Genomic DNA, 19,132 nt, shown 5'->3' with positions numbered 1-19,132 from the left:
CATCTTCTTTTGCCAGGTAGAAATGAAGAAGCAGAAATATTTGGAAGAAATCAATCTTGGCAAAATTTGCTGTAGCCAGTGCATTGATAGTTCTGATTATAGAGCTCTAGTATTATCTGTAGTAACGTTATCTGGCAGATAAACTACACTATTGAGAAGACTAGGTAGAAAATATAACCTTTTAAACAATAACATATAGTATCTTCATAATCTATCTGCATTTATCCTGTGCTTTCTCTTCATTGCAGCATCCACCCATGCACTGTATCATCTTGTAGAGAGAAAGTGCACACAAACTAAGTCTTGAAAAATCTATTCCGGGATTTTTTTTGTTCTCTGTAAGTGAAGGAGGATTGGTCGGCACCCATGCAGGCTCTTAAATGCTGCAATTCAATTTGGATCATAAGCCTTTTGAAGTGAAAAAGAGAAAGAGAGAGAGAAGTTTGAGTGCTGAAAAAAAGAGGCATGCTTCACATCAAAGGGATTTTTTTTTCTGTTGAGATGTATTGAGCCTTTTGGCCTTCTCATTACTATTCATGGTGTTTTTTTCAGTAATACAACAGACAATTTAGGCAGCTAATTTACTGATATGTTACTTCTTTTGACTCTTCCTCAGCTTTGAAATATACTTGAAAAGAAACTGAAATATGTTTCTTTGACTCTTAATAAGAGCTTAGATCAACAGCTGTAGTCTCAGTCTGTTTTTTTAACCCTTCTCTAGCACACATCTAGAAATCACCCACAGAAACCTTTGATCCCTACCACACCCATGGAAGGTGATGCATAATGCATTCATATTTCCATTGTGATATTCACAATAACTGCTTTGGTGTTAACAGATCTATGAAATGTAGACTTTGCGAAGATATTTCACCATATTAACATTGCATGCAAGTTCTAAGAGAGTTCTGACGAATCACGTCACAGTATTGAGTGTCAGTTCAGAGGTCATGCACAAGTTTAATGCAGCAATTGGTAGTGCATAACAGAAATGTGTGCCCCTTTTTATACCTCTTACTCTTTGCCTGTCATGATGGCATGTGTCCTTTTCTTCCTTCTTTCCTATGAATGATAACATTATTTTGTTATTGCTATGCCATCTGGAAAAAAATGTAACCATAGTTACCATTAAGACCTGTGAAACTTGCATCTTTATTTCCCATCTATATCCTTGGTATTCTCAACAACTGCAACATATTCATTAGGATTTCTTCTTTTCTTTACAGAAAATATAGTTAAACAAACAAACAGAAACATAATATAGCAAGAATTGACACTGGATGTTGGCTAGTGGAGGCACATCAAAATGCCTGTTCTATAAGGGTCATGTGGTGCTGATAAGACATGTGAACTTGGATGTGTAGCTTGATAAACATTCAGCCTCTTAGTTTTTCATTCCATTCATCTATAGATTTATTTCTTTTTTATTTACAAAGCTCAATAGAAAGTAAACCAAATAGATTCATTCATTCATTCATTCAGATGAACAGAAAAATAGATATTTGGCATAGTTGTCTGCGATAGCAAAGCAATAGAATCTGCACAAGAAATTAAATGTTCAGAATGCCATTTGCATCACTTGTTTCTGCTAAGCATAGTAACATCTAGTGAAGAACTGAAAGCACATACTGAGAGCAAGCTATGATATGGCATCCTGGTTGTTGCTGTTGTTGTTGTGTGCTCTCAAATAATCTCCAATTTATGGTGACCCTAAGGCAAAACTATCATGGGTTTTTCTTTGTAAGATTTGTTCAGAGAAGATTTGTCTTTGCCTACCTCTGAGGCTGAGAGAGTGTGACTTTCCCAAGGTCACCCAATGGGTTTCCATGGCCAAGTGAGTATTTGACCACTGTTCATCAGTCTTAATCCAACACCCATATCACTACACTGTGCTGGTTCTCTATGCATCATGGTACAGTATAGTTATTGCAGAACAAAAAAAGAGGAGGGATTTGCTCGGGCAGGGAAGGAGTGGGGAGGGCAATATGCATTTCAGGAAGTAGGTTCAAGGCTACAAAAGCTCATGCTACCAACTTCTTTCTTTCTGTCTAAAAGGTGATACAAGATCTCATTGCATACTGATTTTCCAGACTAACGCAGCTATGTCTTTGAATTCTACATAAATAAATAAACATATACTTTATTCATGGAAACCCAGTTTCTTATAGAGCACTTGGGTACTCTATACTGCACAATCATGAAATGTGTAAATTCACCTATGCAAATTTAGTGGTATTGTAATTACTGCATTCCCTATCAAATGAAGCCACAAGGAAATCATATTGACCACAGTTTAACATTACATTAAAACCCTAAACTGTGGTTACTCTTAAATATCATTTACTGAGAATGGCCAGCTTAATAAAAACCAAGGTCTTATTTTTCTTTGTTTCAATCAGTTCAGACTAACCAGTTTCTCTGAGTTAAGATTAAACAATGACTGCAATTAATCAAAATCAGACATGAAAGCTTCTAATTTCTTCCTGAAAGGCATGGTAGAAGAGGAGGGAAAATGAGCATGCATGTCTGAAATTCATGGAAGCTCATTCTTGTAATAATTAAGCATTATTTATCATTATATTTGAATGCAGCCACAGTCAGACTGGTAACATGGACATTTTGATATTTGAAAAAAAATTAAGTCAAGGTTTTTATCAGCAGGGCATATTTGTTCATATATGATCACTGGATAACTTTGGGAGGAGTCATAACAAAAAGCCTTCAGATGTTTGCTTATGATTGAGTAGCCTATCTGAATCTTGAATGCTTATATGGAAAAAGATTTAAATGCATATTTCAAAAGATATTGGCAGAGTTTATATCTGCAACTGGAAAGAGAGAGAGATGTCCAAAATACAGTTCACATGACTATTATTTTTGTGCCTACATCCATGTTGTCAGTTTGCTTTCCAAATTCATTTAGGTCTCTCAGTCTAATGCACTCATAAGAGTGTTGAAAGCCTAGAAAAAGACTTAAGTATACTAAGTAGGTATGTTATCTGAAGTCCTTGAAAAGAAGTGCAGAGAGAAGCATGGTGAACAACATCTGTTACGGTTACATTTATCAGCAATGGTTGTATGACATTCTGAAAGACTGGTTTTGTGTCTTTTCCTACCTAGGACTGCAAGCACAACACAGGTGGACTATATTGTGATAAATGTCTTCCTGGTTTCTATGGAGATGCTACTAAAGGGAAGCCTGATGACTGCCAGCTGTGTGCTTGCCCACTGAGTATACCTTCAAACAAGTAAGTTGCAAATTCACTTGGTAATGCTGAAGTCTCCCTGGAAGCATGCCTGTATCAGTTATTGGGAGCATCTTTTGGGAAAACAATAGATTGACTAACACAACAACCATGTACAATTCTGTTATTATCTTGCCTGGTCTCAAGACATAGAAATGAATACCAACACAAACCAAGTGCCCATTAGCTTCTATTTGCCCCCATGTTAACTAGACAAATAAAGAAACAGAAGGAACCTTTGGCAGCCTGGACTGAGGGATACTTTTGACAGCCTGATACTTTGACAAGGACTGTTTTCATACAGCCTCTACCTTAGGTGGAGATGGCTAGCAGGGAACATCTTATTTCTGGAAGCCAGATTGCCCCTGCCCTCTATTGTGGCCTTTCTGATGAAGAGGTGGCAATCTTTATTATTATTAACCTTTATTTATAAAGCGCTGTAAGTTTACACAGCGCTGTACATAAATTTTTTAGTCAGACAGTTCCCTGCCCTCAGGCTTACAATCTAAAAGACACGACACAAAAGGAGAAGGGAGTGGTGGTGGGGAATAGGATCAGGTCCAGCAGATCTTCTCCACCTCCGAGGCCTGGACCAAGGCAGATGGACTGGAGGAAGGGCTTGGCTTCTTGATGGATGGTTAGGAGGCTTCCTGGGTCAGAGAGGGGCTCACCTCTGGGATCTTCTCCCAAAAGGCCCTAGAGAGGGTTTTTTAGGCGTACTAGGAAGATAGAATCATAGAATCCAGTATGTTAAACATAGGCGTGTTACAGACCGCCTAAAAGCGGTGGTCTGCCAACACTGATGGTTGCTCCGCGAGGGAGTCGCAGCAGCCAAACCGCGCAGCTCCCGCGCGGAGCAAAAAAGAAGCCCCAAAATGGCGCTTCTTCCCGCGGCGCGGTTATGATACCACGAGGCACCAATGGCACACTCACAATGTCATAAGCGCCAGGTGACGTGCGGACGCTATGCGTCCGACACGTAATAATGGCAGCGCCTGTGTGTATAGGGCGCCGCCATTATTCCGCCCCCATCACGTGTTAGAGGTGAGGCCGGTGTGGACGCTAGGTCCCCGGCCAACCCCTAGCACATGATGGGGATGCCTCAAGAGCCCGTCTGTAACGGGCCATAGAGTCATAGAGTTGGAAGAGACCACAAGGGCTATCCAGTCCAACCCTTGCCATGCAGGAATCAAAGCACTCCTGACAGATGGCCATCCGGCCTGTGCTTAAAACTACCAAAGATGGGAACTCCACCACAGTCCGGGGGAGCGTGTTCCACTGTCAAACAGCTCTTACCTTCAGGAAATTCTTCCTAATGTTGAGATGGAATCTCTTTTCCTGTAGTTTGAATTCATGGCTTTGGGTCATATTCTCAGGAGCTGCAGAAAACAAGCTTGCTCCATCCTCAATATGACATAGCAATAGCATAGCATTTGCATTTTTAGACCGCTTCATACTGAACTAAGTAGTCTCTAAGCGATTTACTACATGTAAGCTAATTGCCCCTAACAAGCTGAGTACTTATTTTAGCAAGAATGAGTCAACCTTGGAGCCCTGGGATTGATATCCCTTCAAATATTTGAACTGGGCTATCATATCCCATCTTAACCTTCTCTTCTCCAGGCTAAACATACCCAGCTCCCTAAGTTGCTCCTCAAAGGGCATGGTTTCCAGACCTGCCACCATTTTGGCTGCCCTCTTCTGGACACATATAGAAACACAGATAGAAACAGTTCAGGACAGAGTAATAAAAGTTCTGCTCTTCTTTGTACCACATCCTTTAACAGATGCAACACAGTAGAGATTTACATGAAAAAGTAGATATCTCTCAAATAATCAAATTTCATTTCCTGATAGGAAGACTACTTACAAGAAGAACCACTAGGTAACTACTAGGGTCTTTTCACACTATGATTCCACTAATTGCCATGGCAATATCCCATGGACTCCTAGGATAGGCACAGATATTTAGATTTCTCTGCTCGAAAGGTATAGTTCCTCACCATATCTCTGTGGTTGTGCCCAATTTGTAAAATGTCCTTCACTTTCAAGGCTTGATTAATGCCAACATTGGCAGGAAAACACAAAAACTGCCACATTTGGAAGCAATTTTTTGACTGTAAATCCATCCATTTTGCCCTTAGGAGCTTGAAGGCAACACTTTCTCCCTCTCTGGGTTAGATGGATCCACTTGGTTTACCATGCAGGATTGCAGTCTTCTTGACCTTCATGCACAAATGATTCACATTGGGATGAGTGGGCCTTATTTCTGATTGAACACATCTTGGATTCTCCTGGTAGTCAAGTTCTCTTGAATTCATTGTGGGGGGAAAGCTAAAAGATAGCATCTACACACTGTGTATTTTGTAGAAATGTGAACAAAGAAATATGGGTTGGAGTTCTACATTACCTACTTTGTTACATATGCCTAACTATGGCGGGGTACACACGTAACCACACTGCAGCAACCAAATTGCGTGGTGCAGCTATGTAGAAACAAAAGATCGCTAAAAAGCAGCTCCTTTTAGCGTCGCCAGAAACTGCCTGCGGCAGCGCGAACACATTACTGCCATGCACTCCTGTGTGGAAGGCGCACGGCAGTGACGTCACAGCTGTGCGCACCGTGTATACGGCATCACACAGCTGTGACATCCTGGTGACATCCTAGGATTGTGGGGCGTCTGGAAACAGCGCCCCGAGGCAACCCTAGCACGTTGCCAGGACGTGCTAAAGGGCCTGTGTGCACAGGGCCTAAGTAACATTTCCTGCCCCCCCAACACACACACAACCTACTTTACTGAGCATCAACTGCACTGGGAGAAGCAGGTCCATTCTTCTGATGATCAGGCTGTGAGTGGATTGTTTCCAACCCCTTCCTACCAGCATGCAAAGCTGCAATAAAGAATTGCAGGAGGGAGGGGGGCTGTTTCTGACTGATGCAGCTTCACTTGCTGATGGAAAGAGGATGGAAATGTCATCCAACCATGCCCCAATTGCCAGCAGAATGGACCTCCTTCCCTTGGTGTGATTGGTACATAGATTCAGGAGGGCAGTTACAATTGTATCAATAGTGCCATGGTCATAACTGCATAAGGATCAAGAATGTGGAGCAGTTACACATGTGGAACAGTAGGTTATATATACAGTTGTCCCTCCATATTCACTAGGGTTAGGGGAACAAGACCCCCGTGAATATGGAAAAAACGCAAATAACAAAAACACTGTTTTTACTTGAGAGGACACCTCTCTAGAAATCTCTATGTCCTCCAGTGCAACTCTGTGGTCAATGTCCAACATACACTGACCATAGAATGGCACTTCAGTAGCTACAAATGGTCTTGCCAGTGAGGGCGGCGCCACAATAATAACAGAAGCCACAAGTGGAGGAAAGGCCACAGCTTTATTTACGCAAACCAGCAACCAAAGGTTGGGTTGGCCAAAAGCATGAGATCTGAATCATCGTACAACTCGCCGTTGTAAGATAATGGCATGTCATATAGAGCAAGGCATCAGGATGAGCTAGGGGCTAATCTAATGCCCTCTCGGAACCATGCAACCTGCTGATTGCATATGAAATCAAGCCCCTAGTCACCGGGAAGTGGTGTGGTGTTATGGCCCCCGCAATGGCTCCCGTGTCCCATAGGGACTCCCGATCCAGTGCTACACAACCTTATAGAGTAGACCATGCCTACCAGATCCAGAACCTCTGCTGCCGCACCAAAGTTGTGGCAAAAACCAAGCACCCTAGGGAGGGCAGGTGGGAGAGCTGAGCTGCAAATGGTGCCGGAGAGAGCACCACGTCGCCTTAAATAGGCCAGCCTGGATGGTGGGGGTCAGGAGGGGAGTCGCCCGACCCCCAAGAGCAGCCGGCCAATCGGCTGCCTTGGAGGACTGGGGCGACCATAGAGAGGGGCCTCCGCCTCCCAGAGCGACCGCACGGGAGGCGGAAGTCCCTCCCCTTCCCCCCCAGCCAGCCAATTGGGAGCCAGCGCACCCCAGCAAGGCATTCTGGGGCGCGCCAAGGCCCCCACGTTGCCGGGCCCCCACCGGCAAAGCGGCCAGCCCGGGGGATTCAGGCAACCGCTTTTTGCCAGTGAGGGCGGCGCCACAATAATAACAGAAGCCACAAGTGGAGGAAAGGCCACAACTTTATTTACGCAAAACCAGCAACCAAAGGTAGGGTTGGCCAAAAAGCATGAGGTCTGGATCATCGTACAACCCCCTGTTGTAAGATAATGGCATGTCATATAGAGCAAGGCATCGAGATAAGCTAGGGGCTAATCTAACGCCCTCTCGGAACCATGCAACCTGCTGATTGCATATGAAATCAAGCCCCTAGTCACCAGGAAGTGGTGTGACGTTATGGCCCCCACAATGGCTACAACACATGCCCTCATCGCCCCCGTGTCCCATAGGGACTCCTGATACAGTGCCACGCAACCTTATAGACCATGCCTACCAGATCCAGAACCTCTGCTAACGCCACAAAAGGCCGTTACACAGGAACGCCTACCGCCAACCTTATCCACGCACACAACGCAGCAACATATGCACAAGAGAACGCTGCCTGACCGGCCAGGCCAGTAAATCTGCAGAAGGAGATATTCCGAAACAGAAATGCCAGCGTATCAAAAGATTGTGCTAGCTGAACAGCAATCGCAAGCTAAAACAATAGCGCACCTGAACAGCAAGATGCTCCCCAAACTGCCCATCAAGGGGGGAGGGGGGACGAGATGCACAACTGCTGGGGAAGGCAGTGGACCAGGGACAAGGAGAACTGGAGACAGTTATCCTCAAACTGAAACTAACAGCTAAAACTTGACCATAAAATTATGGCAATGCCAAAAGGCCAGGCCTAGCCAAAGCCTCCAAGGCAATGGCTAGTAGGAAGCACGACCAGCTCCCGCATTGGGAGGAAGGGCGGGGCGTCCGACCCTGGAGATAGGAGAAGAGGAAGGGACAGGGGGCAAAACAGCCTGGCGTGGGGCCCCCTGCACAATACACATATGTGGTCAAACCTGCACTGGTTGTGGGAACACTTTCAAACATTGAAATCCTGGCAAACAATGTCCATTAGGTCAGAAGGGTCAGAGCTAGGGAAAAGGGCTTTAGGCACAGCCTGGGTGCCGACTTCCAAGAGCCAGATTTCAGAGTGGAGTTGATCCCAACGCTCCTTGGAGTTCTGAGATGCATGCTGCCGAAACACAGTATCATAAATGATAGCCGCTGAATCACCTGCGAATTCTCTGGCCCTCAGGACATGTAGCAAATGGCTGTCTAGCTGCCAAGCCCTCTCAGGGAAAGCCATAGCAATGACAGCCCTGAAAATGGTGAAATCCTCCAGCCAATTATCCAAAGTACGGTTGACTGGAAGAGCAGGGGGACCTTTCTTTTTTCCCTAGGAGGAGGTGACTGCTAAGGCATCATAACCTGAAGGAGGAACCAAACCAAAAACATCAACAAAGCAACCCCTCAGAATAAGCTTTCTAGTCTTATGAGGGAGATGAGAGCCAGGACACTCGCCAGGTGCACAAACTGGCAAGCTTTCCACTTGCTGGTCGACCCAAACCCCCTGAAGACCAGGTCGCCAGGTGTGTCGCTTGATGGCCCAACGTGGCAAGCCTGGGGCCATGGCATGTTCAACCCAAAACCGATCCCTGCCAGTAGGTAAGTTTGCGCTGCCAGCATCTTGAACGTGTTGAGCAAGCTGGGAGGAACGATTCCGTCTATGTTTTTTTCTTTGCCTTGCGCTTCTTCTTGCGTCGCCTCCGTCTGTTGGTCACTCCTGTGCTGACGATTGCATCATCGTCCGAACTGGAGGACGACGATGAAGACGAGTCACTGGAGCTGGAGGACGACAAGACTAACGAAGGCCATGCTGCTGCTTGATTCTTGTCATGAGCCGATGGAAGTGGTTGGTTGGAGGTAGGAGCTGAAGAACTGGCAGATGGTGAAAGTGAAGCAAGCTCTTGAGAATGCAGGTGGCTGGGTGATGTTGCTTTCACAATCAGCTCAGCAATGGAGTGAGACAGTCCTTTAGTCGCAGATTCAGATAACAGAGGCACCACTGATGATGGCCTGGCACGTGAAGATCTGGATGCAGCAATATCCATAGCACTTCGGAGGGGAGTGTTTCCAGGAGAGGCAGTGGAGGTAGATTCTGGGGCAGGCACCATATGTGTTCTCCCCGAACATCCAGCTTGGCCACCAAATGCTGATGCAGAGGATGCCTTAGAGCACACCGATTTGTTAGGCATGGTGCAACAGGCATCCAAAATTAGCAATTGTCAACAGCGTGAACCTCAAAATTGAAGGAGGCTGAGAGAGTGTGCCACTAGGCAGCCATGGACTTGAGCCAGCTAATTGTCTTTCAACATGAAATCAAAACAACTATGGGTAAATTAGGCTGAGAGAGTGTGACCATAAATATTGTCCTCCCTCCTGGGAAAGCCAGCAAATGGAAGGCAAAATAAAGTTCCAGAAAAGCCTCCCCGCAGGGCAGGCAGTGAAATGGAGGAGGAAGCACCAAAGAGGGAGGGGGAAGCCCCACAAAAAATTGGAAGGAAGGGCTGTCCTCCAAAATCTTACATGTTGGTCCTTTGTAGCCCAGGGAGCCCCTCTGAGAAAATGGCGGCCGCAGCCCGCTGCTAGAAGCCGTGGAGGTGGGGAGGCAGCAAGCGCACTCGCCTGGCTCCTGCCAAGGCCGAAGACCCTCGGCCTGAAACAGGGAGGGGGAGGAGTCCCCTATGCTCGCCTTCCTGGAGGAATCAGCTCTGCTCCACAGCAGAGCTGAGCTGCAAATGTTGCCGGAGAGAGCGCCACATGGTCTTAAATAGGCCAGCCTGGACGGTGGGGGCCAGGAGGGGAGTCGGCCCACCCCCAAGAGTAGCTGGCCAATCGGCTGCCTTGGAGGACTGGGGCAACCATAGAGAGGGGCCTCCACCTCCCAGAGCGACCGCGTGGGAGGCAGAAGTCCCTCCCCTTCCCCCCGGCCAGCCAATCAGGAGCCAGCGCGCCCCAGCAAGGCATGCTGGGGTGCGCCAAGGCCCCCGCGTCACCGGGCCCCCACCGGCAAAGTGGCCAGCCTGGGGGATTTGGGCAGCCGCTTTTTTCAGTGTAACTTTTAGTTAAAGTTGACCACAGAGTTGCAGTGGAAGACCTAGACAGTCCTAGAGAGAACATATTAATGAAATCCATGAATAATCAAATCAGCAAATATCAAAGCTGCAAATATGGAGGGATGACTGTACATAACTGATAGTGAATGCCAATCGTGATTTTTTATAAAAATATATTTATTTATTGTTTGATTTTCAGAAGCGTTTCTTTCTTGCAAATTCATAGGACATGTCAGGACTCTCAAACTGATCTCATTACAAACCTGCAAAGGTTCATCACTAATGGAAGAATGACAGTTATCATTGCTTACTTATATTATTTCACAATTTCACTCACGTTAAAGCAAGCTTTGTCCTAAGGCTTCAGGTCTACTGCTGGGTTGTTTGGCAAATTGAATGGTACTGTAGTGCAAACAAATCTCTAAGTGAAATAAAAGGAAGAATAATTGAAGACTGATCTCTTTAAAATAGTAGAGTGGCAGATATCCTGTTGTTTCAAACTGCTTGTATCTTTCAGTGTGCCAGCAGATTACCTCATTACTATGTGTCAATCAGATACCAGAGGGAGAAAAACAGAGGAAATAAAATGCTAGAAGGCAGAAGTACACAGTTAGGGTAAAACACTGTCAGAGGGGATTGTAAACATGCAAATGACTGTGTTGTAAGAGATGCAACTGTGTTATTGCTATCATATTTGCTTAAAAATAGAAAGAAACATGAAATAAAGCTCAGTCTCTTATGGATATAACTGGTTTGAAACCTCAGGGTAGGCAGAATGATTGAAGATAGTCAGTTGTTATTGCAACGACAATTTGAATAACTGATGTTCCAGTACCAACCGCAGTCTAGTACCTGGAAGCAAATCCCATTGAGCTAAGTAGAACCTGCTTTTCAGGAGACATGCATGTGATTAAGTTGTAAAGCTCTGTTCAGGTGCTTTTCAGGAAACATGTATGTGATTAAGTTGCAAAGAACTGTTCATGTAATTATACTTCATACTGCAATTTAAATAATCCAGATAGCTACCACCTTATGGTTCTTTAAAGTCATTTAAAATCCTGGCCTTTAGTAATAAACGTATCCAGAAAGAATGGGGAATGTCTATGAGTATTGTCACTCTTGATTGTGCATACTGCATTATTATGGATAGTATCCAGATGGTATCCCTCAAATGACAGAAAGCAACCATTAGCAGAAAGAGTTGGGTGATGGTTTTCAATAACCCTCCTCCCACCAAAGTTCTCTCCCTTCCACCAATCTGGCTGGCAAACATATAGGACAAGATAGGAAGTTGGAAGGGGAGTGAACCACCAAAAATCATCAGTCACGCCATCCCACTGATGGATTGCCCCCCTCCCAAAAAAAAGCATATTGATGACACTATCAGCAAAAGCATAATGATGACTCTTAACAAAAAGTCCCAGGTATCTTCATTCATTGATCTATGTATATCCTTAGAGAAAGATTTGGCAGATTCTGAAAATAGCATGATACTGGAAATCTCTCCTCCCTCCAACATCTTTGTTTAATGCAGCAGTTAGTTGTATTATTTCACCCTCCAAGCAATCTGAGTTTACTGGGCTTTCCAATCCATTGTACTTCAGCTTCAGTGAGATTTAACTGGGGACTGCAGTCTGGGATAGAATATGTTGCCAGGCCCTCAGGGACTCAGACAAACAGCTGTGCATTCCTGCTTTTTAAATGGTGTAGCGTCTCATTGATAGACTAAAGTCCCATAACAACATGTCATTTGGATGCTGCCACCCGCTTGAGCTATATCCAGTGTCGGCAGAAATAGCAGAGTCATTCCAAACCCTACCGGCTGGAGCCAACCCTAAGCCTCATGTGTGAGACCAAACTTCTGTTTTGAAAGCAGCGTGCTCTGAAGAAGGATAGCAACTATGCTGCTAATGAATTTCTTTCTATGTTTTCTCTGTATCCCTCTTCTTGCGCTACATCAACAACAAAGTTTTAGCCCCACTTGTCATTTGGACCGAAGTCATGGACTAATATGTGATGAGTGCCCCCCTGGCTATGTCGGCTCACGCTGTGAGAGGTAAGCAGGCATCATGTAGGATTTTATATCCTTCATCTGACAGTACTTTGTTAAATGGTTAGTTTTAAAGGCTTCTTCCACTTTGTGTATTAAAGTGATCATGTTTGTTATAAACACCCATATTCCAGTTGTCTGCCCCATAGTCAAATGGGTGAAGCAATTACATTCTTCACCATTGACGGTTTCTCTTTTAATAAGAAATTTCAAGATCTCTTCCAAATTTATATAGCTGCTTCATATAGCCAACAAAATTGTTTTTATTTAATTTTGCATCTAAGTATTAAGTTAAAACATCAAAGTATTTCTCATGAAAATAATATTACTTGATAGGATGTTTTGTTGCTGGACTTTTTGTGCACCTGTTCGTGTTAATTATATTTCTGTATCTTCCATATTTGCCCTGAACACTGAGAATGCATTTAATCAATTATTATTTGAATTGCCATTTCATTTTCTTTGCACTGAGCCAGATAATACAATTGGGAAGCTACATTTATTTGTCTTAATTGTTTTAAAATTTCATACTTTAAAACTTGGCTGTTCATTAGTCTCCTGTGAAGTTACTTACTTGGCTTGTGAAACTACAGTAGTGTCAAAGTGTTACAAATATTTCAAAACAGTGGTTGGAGGAGGTCCCTCAAATTCTTCCTCTCTCTTTGAGCAGAAACAGAAGTAAAATTTGATATCATAGGATCATTTTTTTCTGTAAAATCATTTTTAATTTTTTTTAAAGTATATTTCCTCAAAATGCATTTCTTCACTTTGTTTCTTTTGCTGCACTGTAAGTTTGATTTGAAAGATGTAAACAAAAGGGAACAACTACATGAAGTAGTGAAGGTGTGAGTGCATTTACCCATCACCCAGTTTTCTATTTTAGGACCAAGACATGTTGCTGAAATAATCCAGTTTGAGTCCGCTTTAACTCCCCTGGCTCAATGCTAGTGAATCCTGAGAACTGCACTTGAGCTCTCTAACAAAGGAGGCTAAATGTCTCACAAAATTACAATTCCCAGAATTCCTTAGCATTGACCCACGGCAGTTAAAGTGGTGTCAAAATGGATTATTTCTGCAGTGTGTTTTGATGCTTAGTTTATTAAGTGCCTATATAGCATGGATTTTATCGCTTTGCTTCCTGAGCTACTTTGTCTGGGATCATCCGGGTGAAATGGTATCTTATCCTATAGTCACCGGAAGTAAATGACACAAGTTGGTAGTGACAGAGAGACTGTTCTCAAGAGTTGTTCACATTCTTTTGCTCATTTGATAGCCTGGTTTATCTTTAAAATGAACAGTACTTTTAACTTTACCTTCAAAGATCCCCAATAATTATGCAAAGTCCAACACTTCTATGAAATAGATAGGAAAGCTTGGAATTTTTACTAGTTAACCAAGTATGTGTGAGAGGAGAATAGCTATGGTGGTAATAGTAATAGCTGTAGTAAGAGGAGGAGGAATGAATTACCTTATTTAAATAATTAGAATTTAAATGATGTTTAATTAGGCAAAATGTTCAAAAACAAGCTTTTGAACTATAGGGCTGTGAATTCCTCATATTCTTGGTACCAAACCTGTTTTGGAGGTTGGGTAACACATGCTTCTCTGCAACATGCCACTGGGCTTATGTTGTACACCCCTCCATCTGGGTTTTCTAAGCCAAGGGTAAAGGCTTTCTCATTACCATTTCCAACTTTTGTTGTGATAGACTTGGAAACCCACAGGGGAACAAAAGGGGTGTAGACTGTTAAAACAGGGATTAAAAACTGATCAAATCAGAAAATATCAAACTGTCAATTTTTGAAAGCCTTATAAAAATGTATGAGTGGCTGCCCTTGATACTAATCATGATGGCTTCTGCTTTTATGATATATGAATCCATTCAGGACTTACCTGTACAGGACTTACCTGATAAACTTGTAAGGACATTTGAGTGATAGTATCAAAGAAAATGGCATTAGGATTAATTTACAGAGAAACAAGACATATGTCTTAAGATGCTCAAAAAATGCACATAGATTAGTTAATTCATCTAGTCTCTAGAGGGATGAAACCATAAACCAATATGAAAAAGACTGGTCTCTGGTTACAGACTATTTCTCACAGAGGTGGGGGAGGGGAGTATAATAGCTCTAGTATAGTAAAACTAAAAAAAAGATTTTGCGACTGATATAGGATAAGATGTTTATCTTTTAAACTCAAAGTTAAAAAGTTGTAAAATGTCTAGGATTGTGTAATACAGTGTGGAACTATGAAAAGAATAGAAAAAGTAGTACTTAACAAATTTGAAATAAACTGAGAGAGGTAAAAATAAACAGGATAGAAAGTTTAGATGGAAATGTTGGACCCTAAAGTATGAACTACATAAGATTAGACTAATGCAAATATCAGAAGGTCACTTAACTTTGAACAAGTTTTTCCCCCAAAACCTATATTCACAGTAAAGGAAAGGAAGTGTTTTTATGTCTGTCTTATTAGATTTTAGACTTGTAAAGAATAGTGTTGAGAATATATATGTATGCTTGTCTATTTAATGTGTTTATTTTATGTATATAGTATTTTTTACATAATAATAAAGCACACATAGATCAAAATATGTATGGCTTTTCGACCATGGTTCGCATAGCATTTGCATATGTTAATTTATATGTACACATACAAATGTAGGAATAATTGCTCTAATTTAAATAGAAACAAAACACATTTCATCATAGTGGTAGGGTTGCTAGGCTGAATATTAGATACAACTCCTTTTGGTTTAATATTTAATTGATCCTCAGTTAGGAAGCCTTACGGTAAAGTTTTGTGAGGAGGAGTTGTGGCAAATCTCCTCCTTCAACTCCCTAAACCCACCTTTTAGATGACATTGATCCCCACAGTGGCATCACAAGTGGAGTGTGATGATATGCACCACACCAGTGACACCCATCAGAGGGGGAGCCATTGCTAGGGAGGCAGTGGTAGTTGCATACCCAGTGCCCTAAGGAGACCTCATCCTGGTCATTAGGCCAGCAGTGGCAGCAGGGCTAGCAGAGAGTGCTGAGGTGCCTCTGTATGTCATCTGCCACCTTTGTGCTCTAGAGCTCTGGCCACAGCTGCTCTAACTTGAGAGGAGGAAGAAAAGGAGACCAGCTATGTATCACCACAGGTGGCACCCAGTGAGTAGCGGCACCCCAGCAAGCCAAGAACCCGGGAGGGAGGGGATTTTCGCAGGAAGAGGAGTTCCTGTAGGCCCAGTGCACACTTTTGTGCATGGAGAAGCCAAACATTGGCAGCAGAGGGATTGTGTGGCATTGCATATATGTAGGGTCCCTATTTTGAATCTGTTCTGGCTGGTGAGGGTTCTGACCATGAGAACGACCCCCTGAACCACACTGAGGTAACACCAACCCTAGTGATGCTGCTGGGCCACCAACACAGCTATTTACTGGCTGGTAGAAATCAGGGAGCAGCACAGCATTCCACTCCATCCCTGTAGCATATGAACACCAATAACATCATGCTCCAGGAGATCCCAGAGGATGCTTATTGCTGTGCATCCATCTATAGGAATGGAGCAGGGCACATTGCCACTGTAAATGCTGCTGCCACCACCTTTCCCCAGCCGATAAATAACTGTATTGTACTGGGACTGCAGCAGCTAAATCTTGGGTTTTGAGGGGTAAGGGTGGAGAATTCCTCCTGATGAAACTCTATGGTAAGCCTTCCTAACTAAGGTTCAATTGAATATTAAAACAGCTAGAGCTATGTCTTATATTCAAGCTGGTTGCCTTACTTAGTAGGGAACAGTGTGAGCAGGTGACCTTCACACCAATTCCATTTGTTGCCCAGGTGCTGAATAATAATAGGCACCAGCAAGGTCTTGCTGCTTTCCTTCTTTCTGGTTCTTAACCTTTGAATTGGACTTGGATTGAATAGATTTTCAGGGAGAACTTTAAACAGCAGGATGAGGTCTGAAGTGATCAAAAGGAGGGGTGTCCTCTATAAAATAGGTGCATGGCCACCTTAAATGGTACTCATGCACATATGGAAAAAATAGATCATACCCGATGACATTTTGTTCCTCAGATATGGAAGTCATCCTATTAGCTGACCAAAATTTTAAAAGGCAGATGATCCTGTCCACAGTATTGAAGCTACTTTTTCACAGCTTACCCCATAGTTCTGCTGTAATGTTACTGATTCAGAAAAAGATGGTAAGGGCCATCTGTGTAGAGATGGCTGAGCATTTCACTTCAGATTGTTTTGGATAAGAATAATAAAATAAATAAGACTACCAGAATTTGAATGATTGTTCATATTTGAGATGGAAAAGTATTGAAATTATAAAAATTGAATGCTGGAAGAAATAAAAACTACAATTCATCCATCCTTGTCCAGGTCTTTAAGAGCAACTTCTTCAAAGAACAAAGTATCTGACCTGTGGCACTTCTACACCACACAATTACACTGCTATGATTCTAATTTAAAATATCATGGCTGCATCTTATGGAACCCTAGGGTTTGTAGTTTAATGAGACTCTCAAGAGATTTCTAGTGGTGACCCAGGACCAGAACAGTACATGAAAATTTAGCATTACTTCTCTAAGGAGGAAAGATGGAAGGAACTGGGTATGTTCAGCTTGGTGAAGAGAAGATGATGGGTGAAATGACTGCATTCTTTAATTACCTCAAGGGTTTTCACAGAGAGTAAGGGGCAGGTCTGTCCTCTGCTGCCTCAAAGGGTAGGACCAGGTCTAATGGTTTTAAGTTATAGGAGAGTAGATGTCTATTGAAAATTGGAGAGAACGTCTTGACAGTAAGAGCAATTCAACAATGGAACCAATTGCAGATCCTCCATATGTACTAGCAGAGTTGGAAGTTACTGGCTGACCTGGAACCTGTTTGGAAGATTCAGAGTCCTCAAGACAAGAAAGGCTACCCATGGCTAAAAGTAAACACCTCTCTTTGGATGGGGTCTTCTTCTCTGGGTGTCTTCAGAAAGAAGCTGGACAGCTGGGGATGCTTTCATAGAATTATAGATTTGGGCCATCCAGTCCGACCCCCCGCCATGCAGGAAATCTCAATCAAAGCATACCCAACAGATGGTCATCCTTGGACATCCTGCATTGCACAGGGACGTTCAACTTGATAGCCCACGAGGTATCTAGGATTCTAGGATTTGGGGTAGGAAAATCTCCCCCTCCATGATTGAATCAGACATTCTAAGACTATTGCATGGATAGGGTCAGACAGTACATGCTACCTGATAAAACAAAACAGTAGCAATGTTTGAATCAGTCACCTTCCTCAAGAGACGTTACAAAGTACCTCACTTTACAGCTATACACATTAGTCAGTCTCCATGTCTGTGAGGTGGTATGTTGCATTATTGTTACTCATCAATGCAACCTACAATAGATGTATTATACATATTTACCAACATAAAGTACAGAGGAACCATTTTTGGATTGTGGTCAAAGACTATGGCACAGAGTTCTCATTTTCAATGTTCAGGATCTTTTATTCTTGAGGATCTAATCCTGTATGCCCTTGCATACATACTCATGCCTGGAAGTAAGCCTCGCTGATTTTAATTCAAGTTCTGAACATCCCCAGCTCTCTGAGTCGCTCCTCATAGGGCAAAGTTTCCAGACCTTTCACCATTTTAGTCGCCCTCCTTTGGGCACGCTCCAGTTTCTCAATGTCCTTTTTGAATTGTGGTGCCCAGAACTGGACACAGTATTCCAAGTGGGGCCTGACCAGAGCAGAATACAATGGCACAATTACTTCTCTTCATCTAGACCAGGGGTAGGCAACCTTTTTGAGCCGGGGGCCGGGTTGGTGTCCCTCAGGCGACTGGGGGGCCGAAGCCGGGGGTGGAGCTTCCACCCTCCGGGGCGGGGCTGTGTGCCAGGGTTGGAGCTTCCACCCTCCGGGGCGGGGCTGCGTGCCGGGGGCGGAGCTTCCACCCTCCGGGGACCAGGCCTCCCCACCTTTGCTGGCCCCTGACGGGGCCCCAGGCCCCGTCAGAGACCGGCAAAAAAGCTGGTGGGGGCCACCAGCGCTGGAGGGCCCCCTGGAGGGCCCCAGCAACAGCACCGGGCCCCCCAGAGGCCCCCTGCCGCCCTCGGAGCCCTCCTGGAGGGCCCCAAGCATGGCAGCGGGCCTCCCAGAGGCCCACTGCCTCCTTCGGAGCCCTGCTGGAGGGCCCCAGAGAGGGTAGCGGGCCTCTCAAAGCCCCGCCGCCGCTGCCGCCCATCACGGCTTTTCGCTGCTCTGGGCGCCGCCATTTTGGGCAGCAAAATGGCGGCGAAGTCTCGCGCGACCTCCCCGCCATTTTGCGTGAAAAAATGGCGGCGCCCATAGCCCCAGAGGCCGCTCTGGGCGCCGCCATTTTGCGTGAAAAAATGGCGGCGCCCATAGCCCCAGAGGCCGCTCTGGGCGCCGCCATTTTTTCACCTAAAATGGCCGTGAAGTTCGAGGTCGCGCGAGACTTCGCCGCCATTTTGCCGCCCAAAATGGCGGTGCCCAGAGCGGCGAAATGCCGCGACGGGCGGCGGCGGCGGCGGTGGCGGCAGCAACGGGAGGCAGGGGCCGGCCGCCAGGCCTCCGCGGGCCGCAGGTTGCCGACCCCTGATCTAGACACTATACTTTTATTGATGCAGCCTAAAATTGCATTGGCCTTTTTAGCTGCCGCATCGCACTGTTGACTCATGTTCAACCTATCGTCTACTTGG

At 44.4% G+C, this 19,132-nt stretch overlaps 1 protein-coding gene across 1 annotated transcript in view; it reads left to right on the top strand.

Moving 5' to 3' along the window:
* The window catches only part of LAMA2 (laminin subunit alpha 2), a 609,129-nt gene that overhangs the window by 367,324 nt on the left and 222,673 nt on the right, over positions 1–19,132 (top strand). The window contains exons 17-18 of the mRNA XM_089530405.1: positions 3,121–3,248; positions 12,333–12,419. Coding sequence (XP_089386531.1) covers positions 3,121–3,248; positions 12,333–12,419 — 215 coding nt within the window. The remainder of the gene's footprint in view (positions 1–3,120; positions 3,249–12,332; positions 12,420–19,132) is intronic.

Source organism: Sceloporus occidentalis, unplaced genomic scaffold (genome assembly GCF_023333645.1).
Source record: "Sceloporus occidentalis isolate IW3139 unplaced genomic scaffold, rSceOcc1.0.p SCAF_6, whole genome shotgun sequence".
NCBI classification, from domain to species: Eukaryota; Metazoa; Chordata; class Lepidosauria; order Squamata; family Phrynosomatidae; genus Sceloporus; species Sceloporus occidentalis.
The sequence above is the reverse complement of the archived record's forward strand: the minus strand, read 5'-3'. Positions and strand labels throughout refer to the sequence as shown.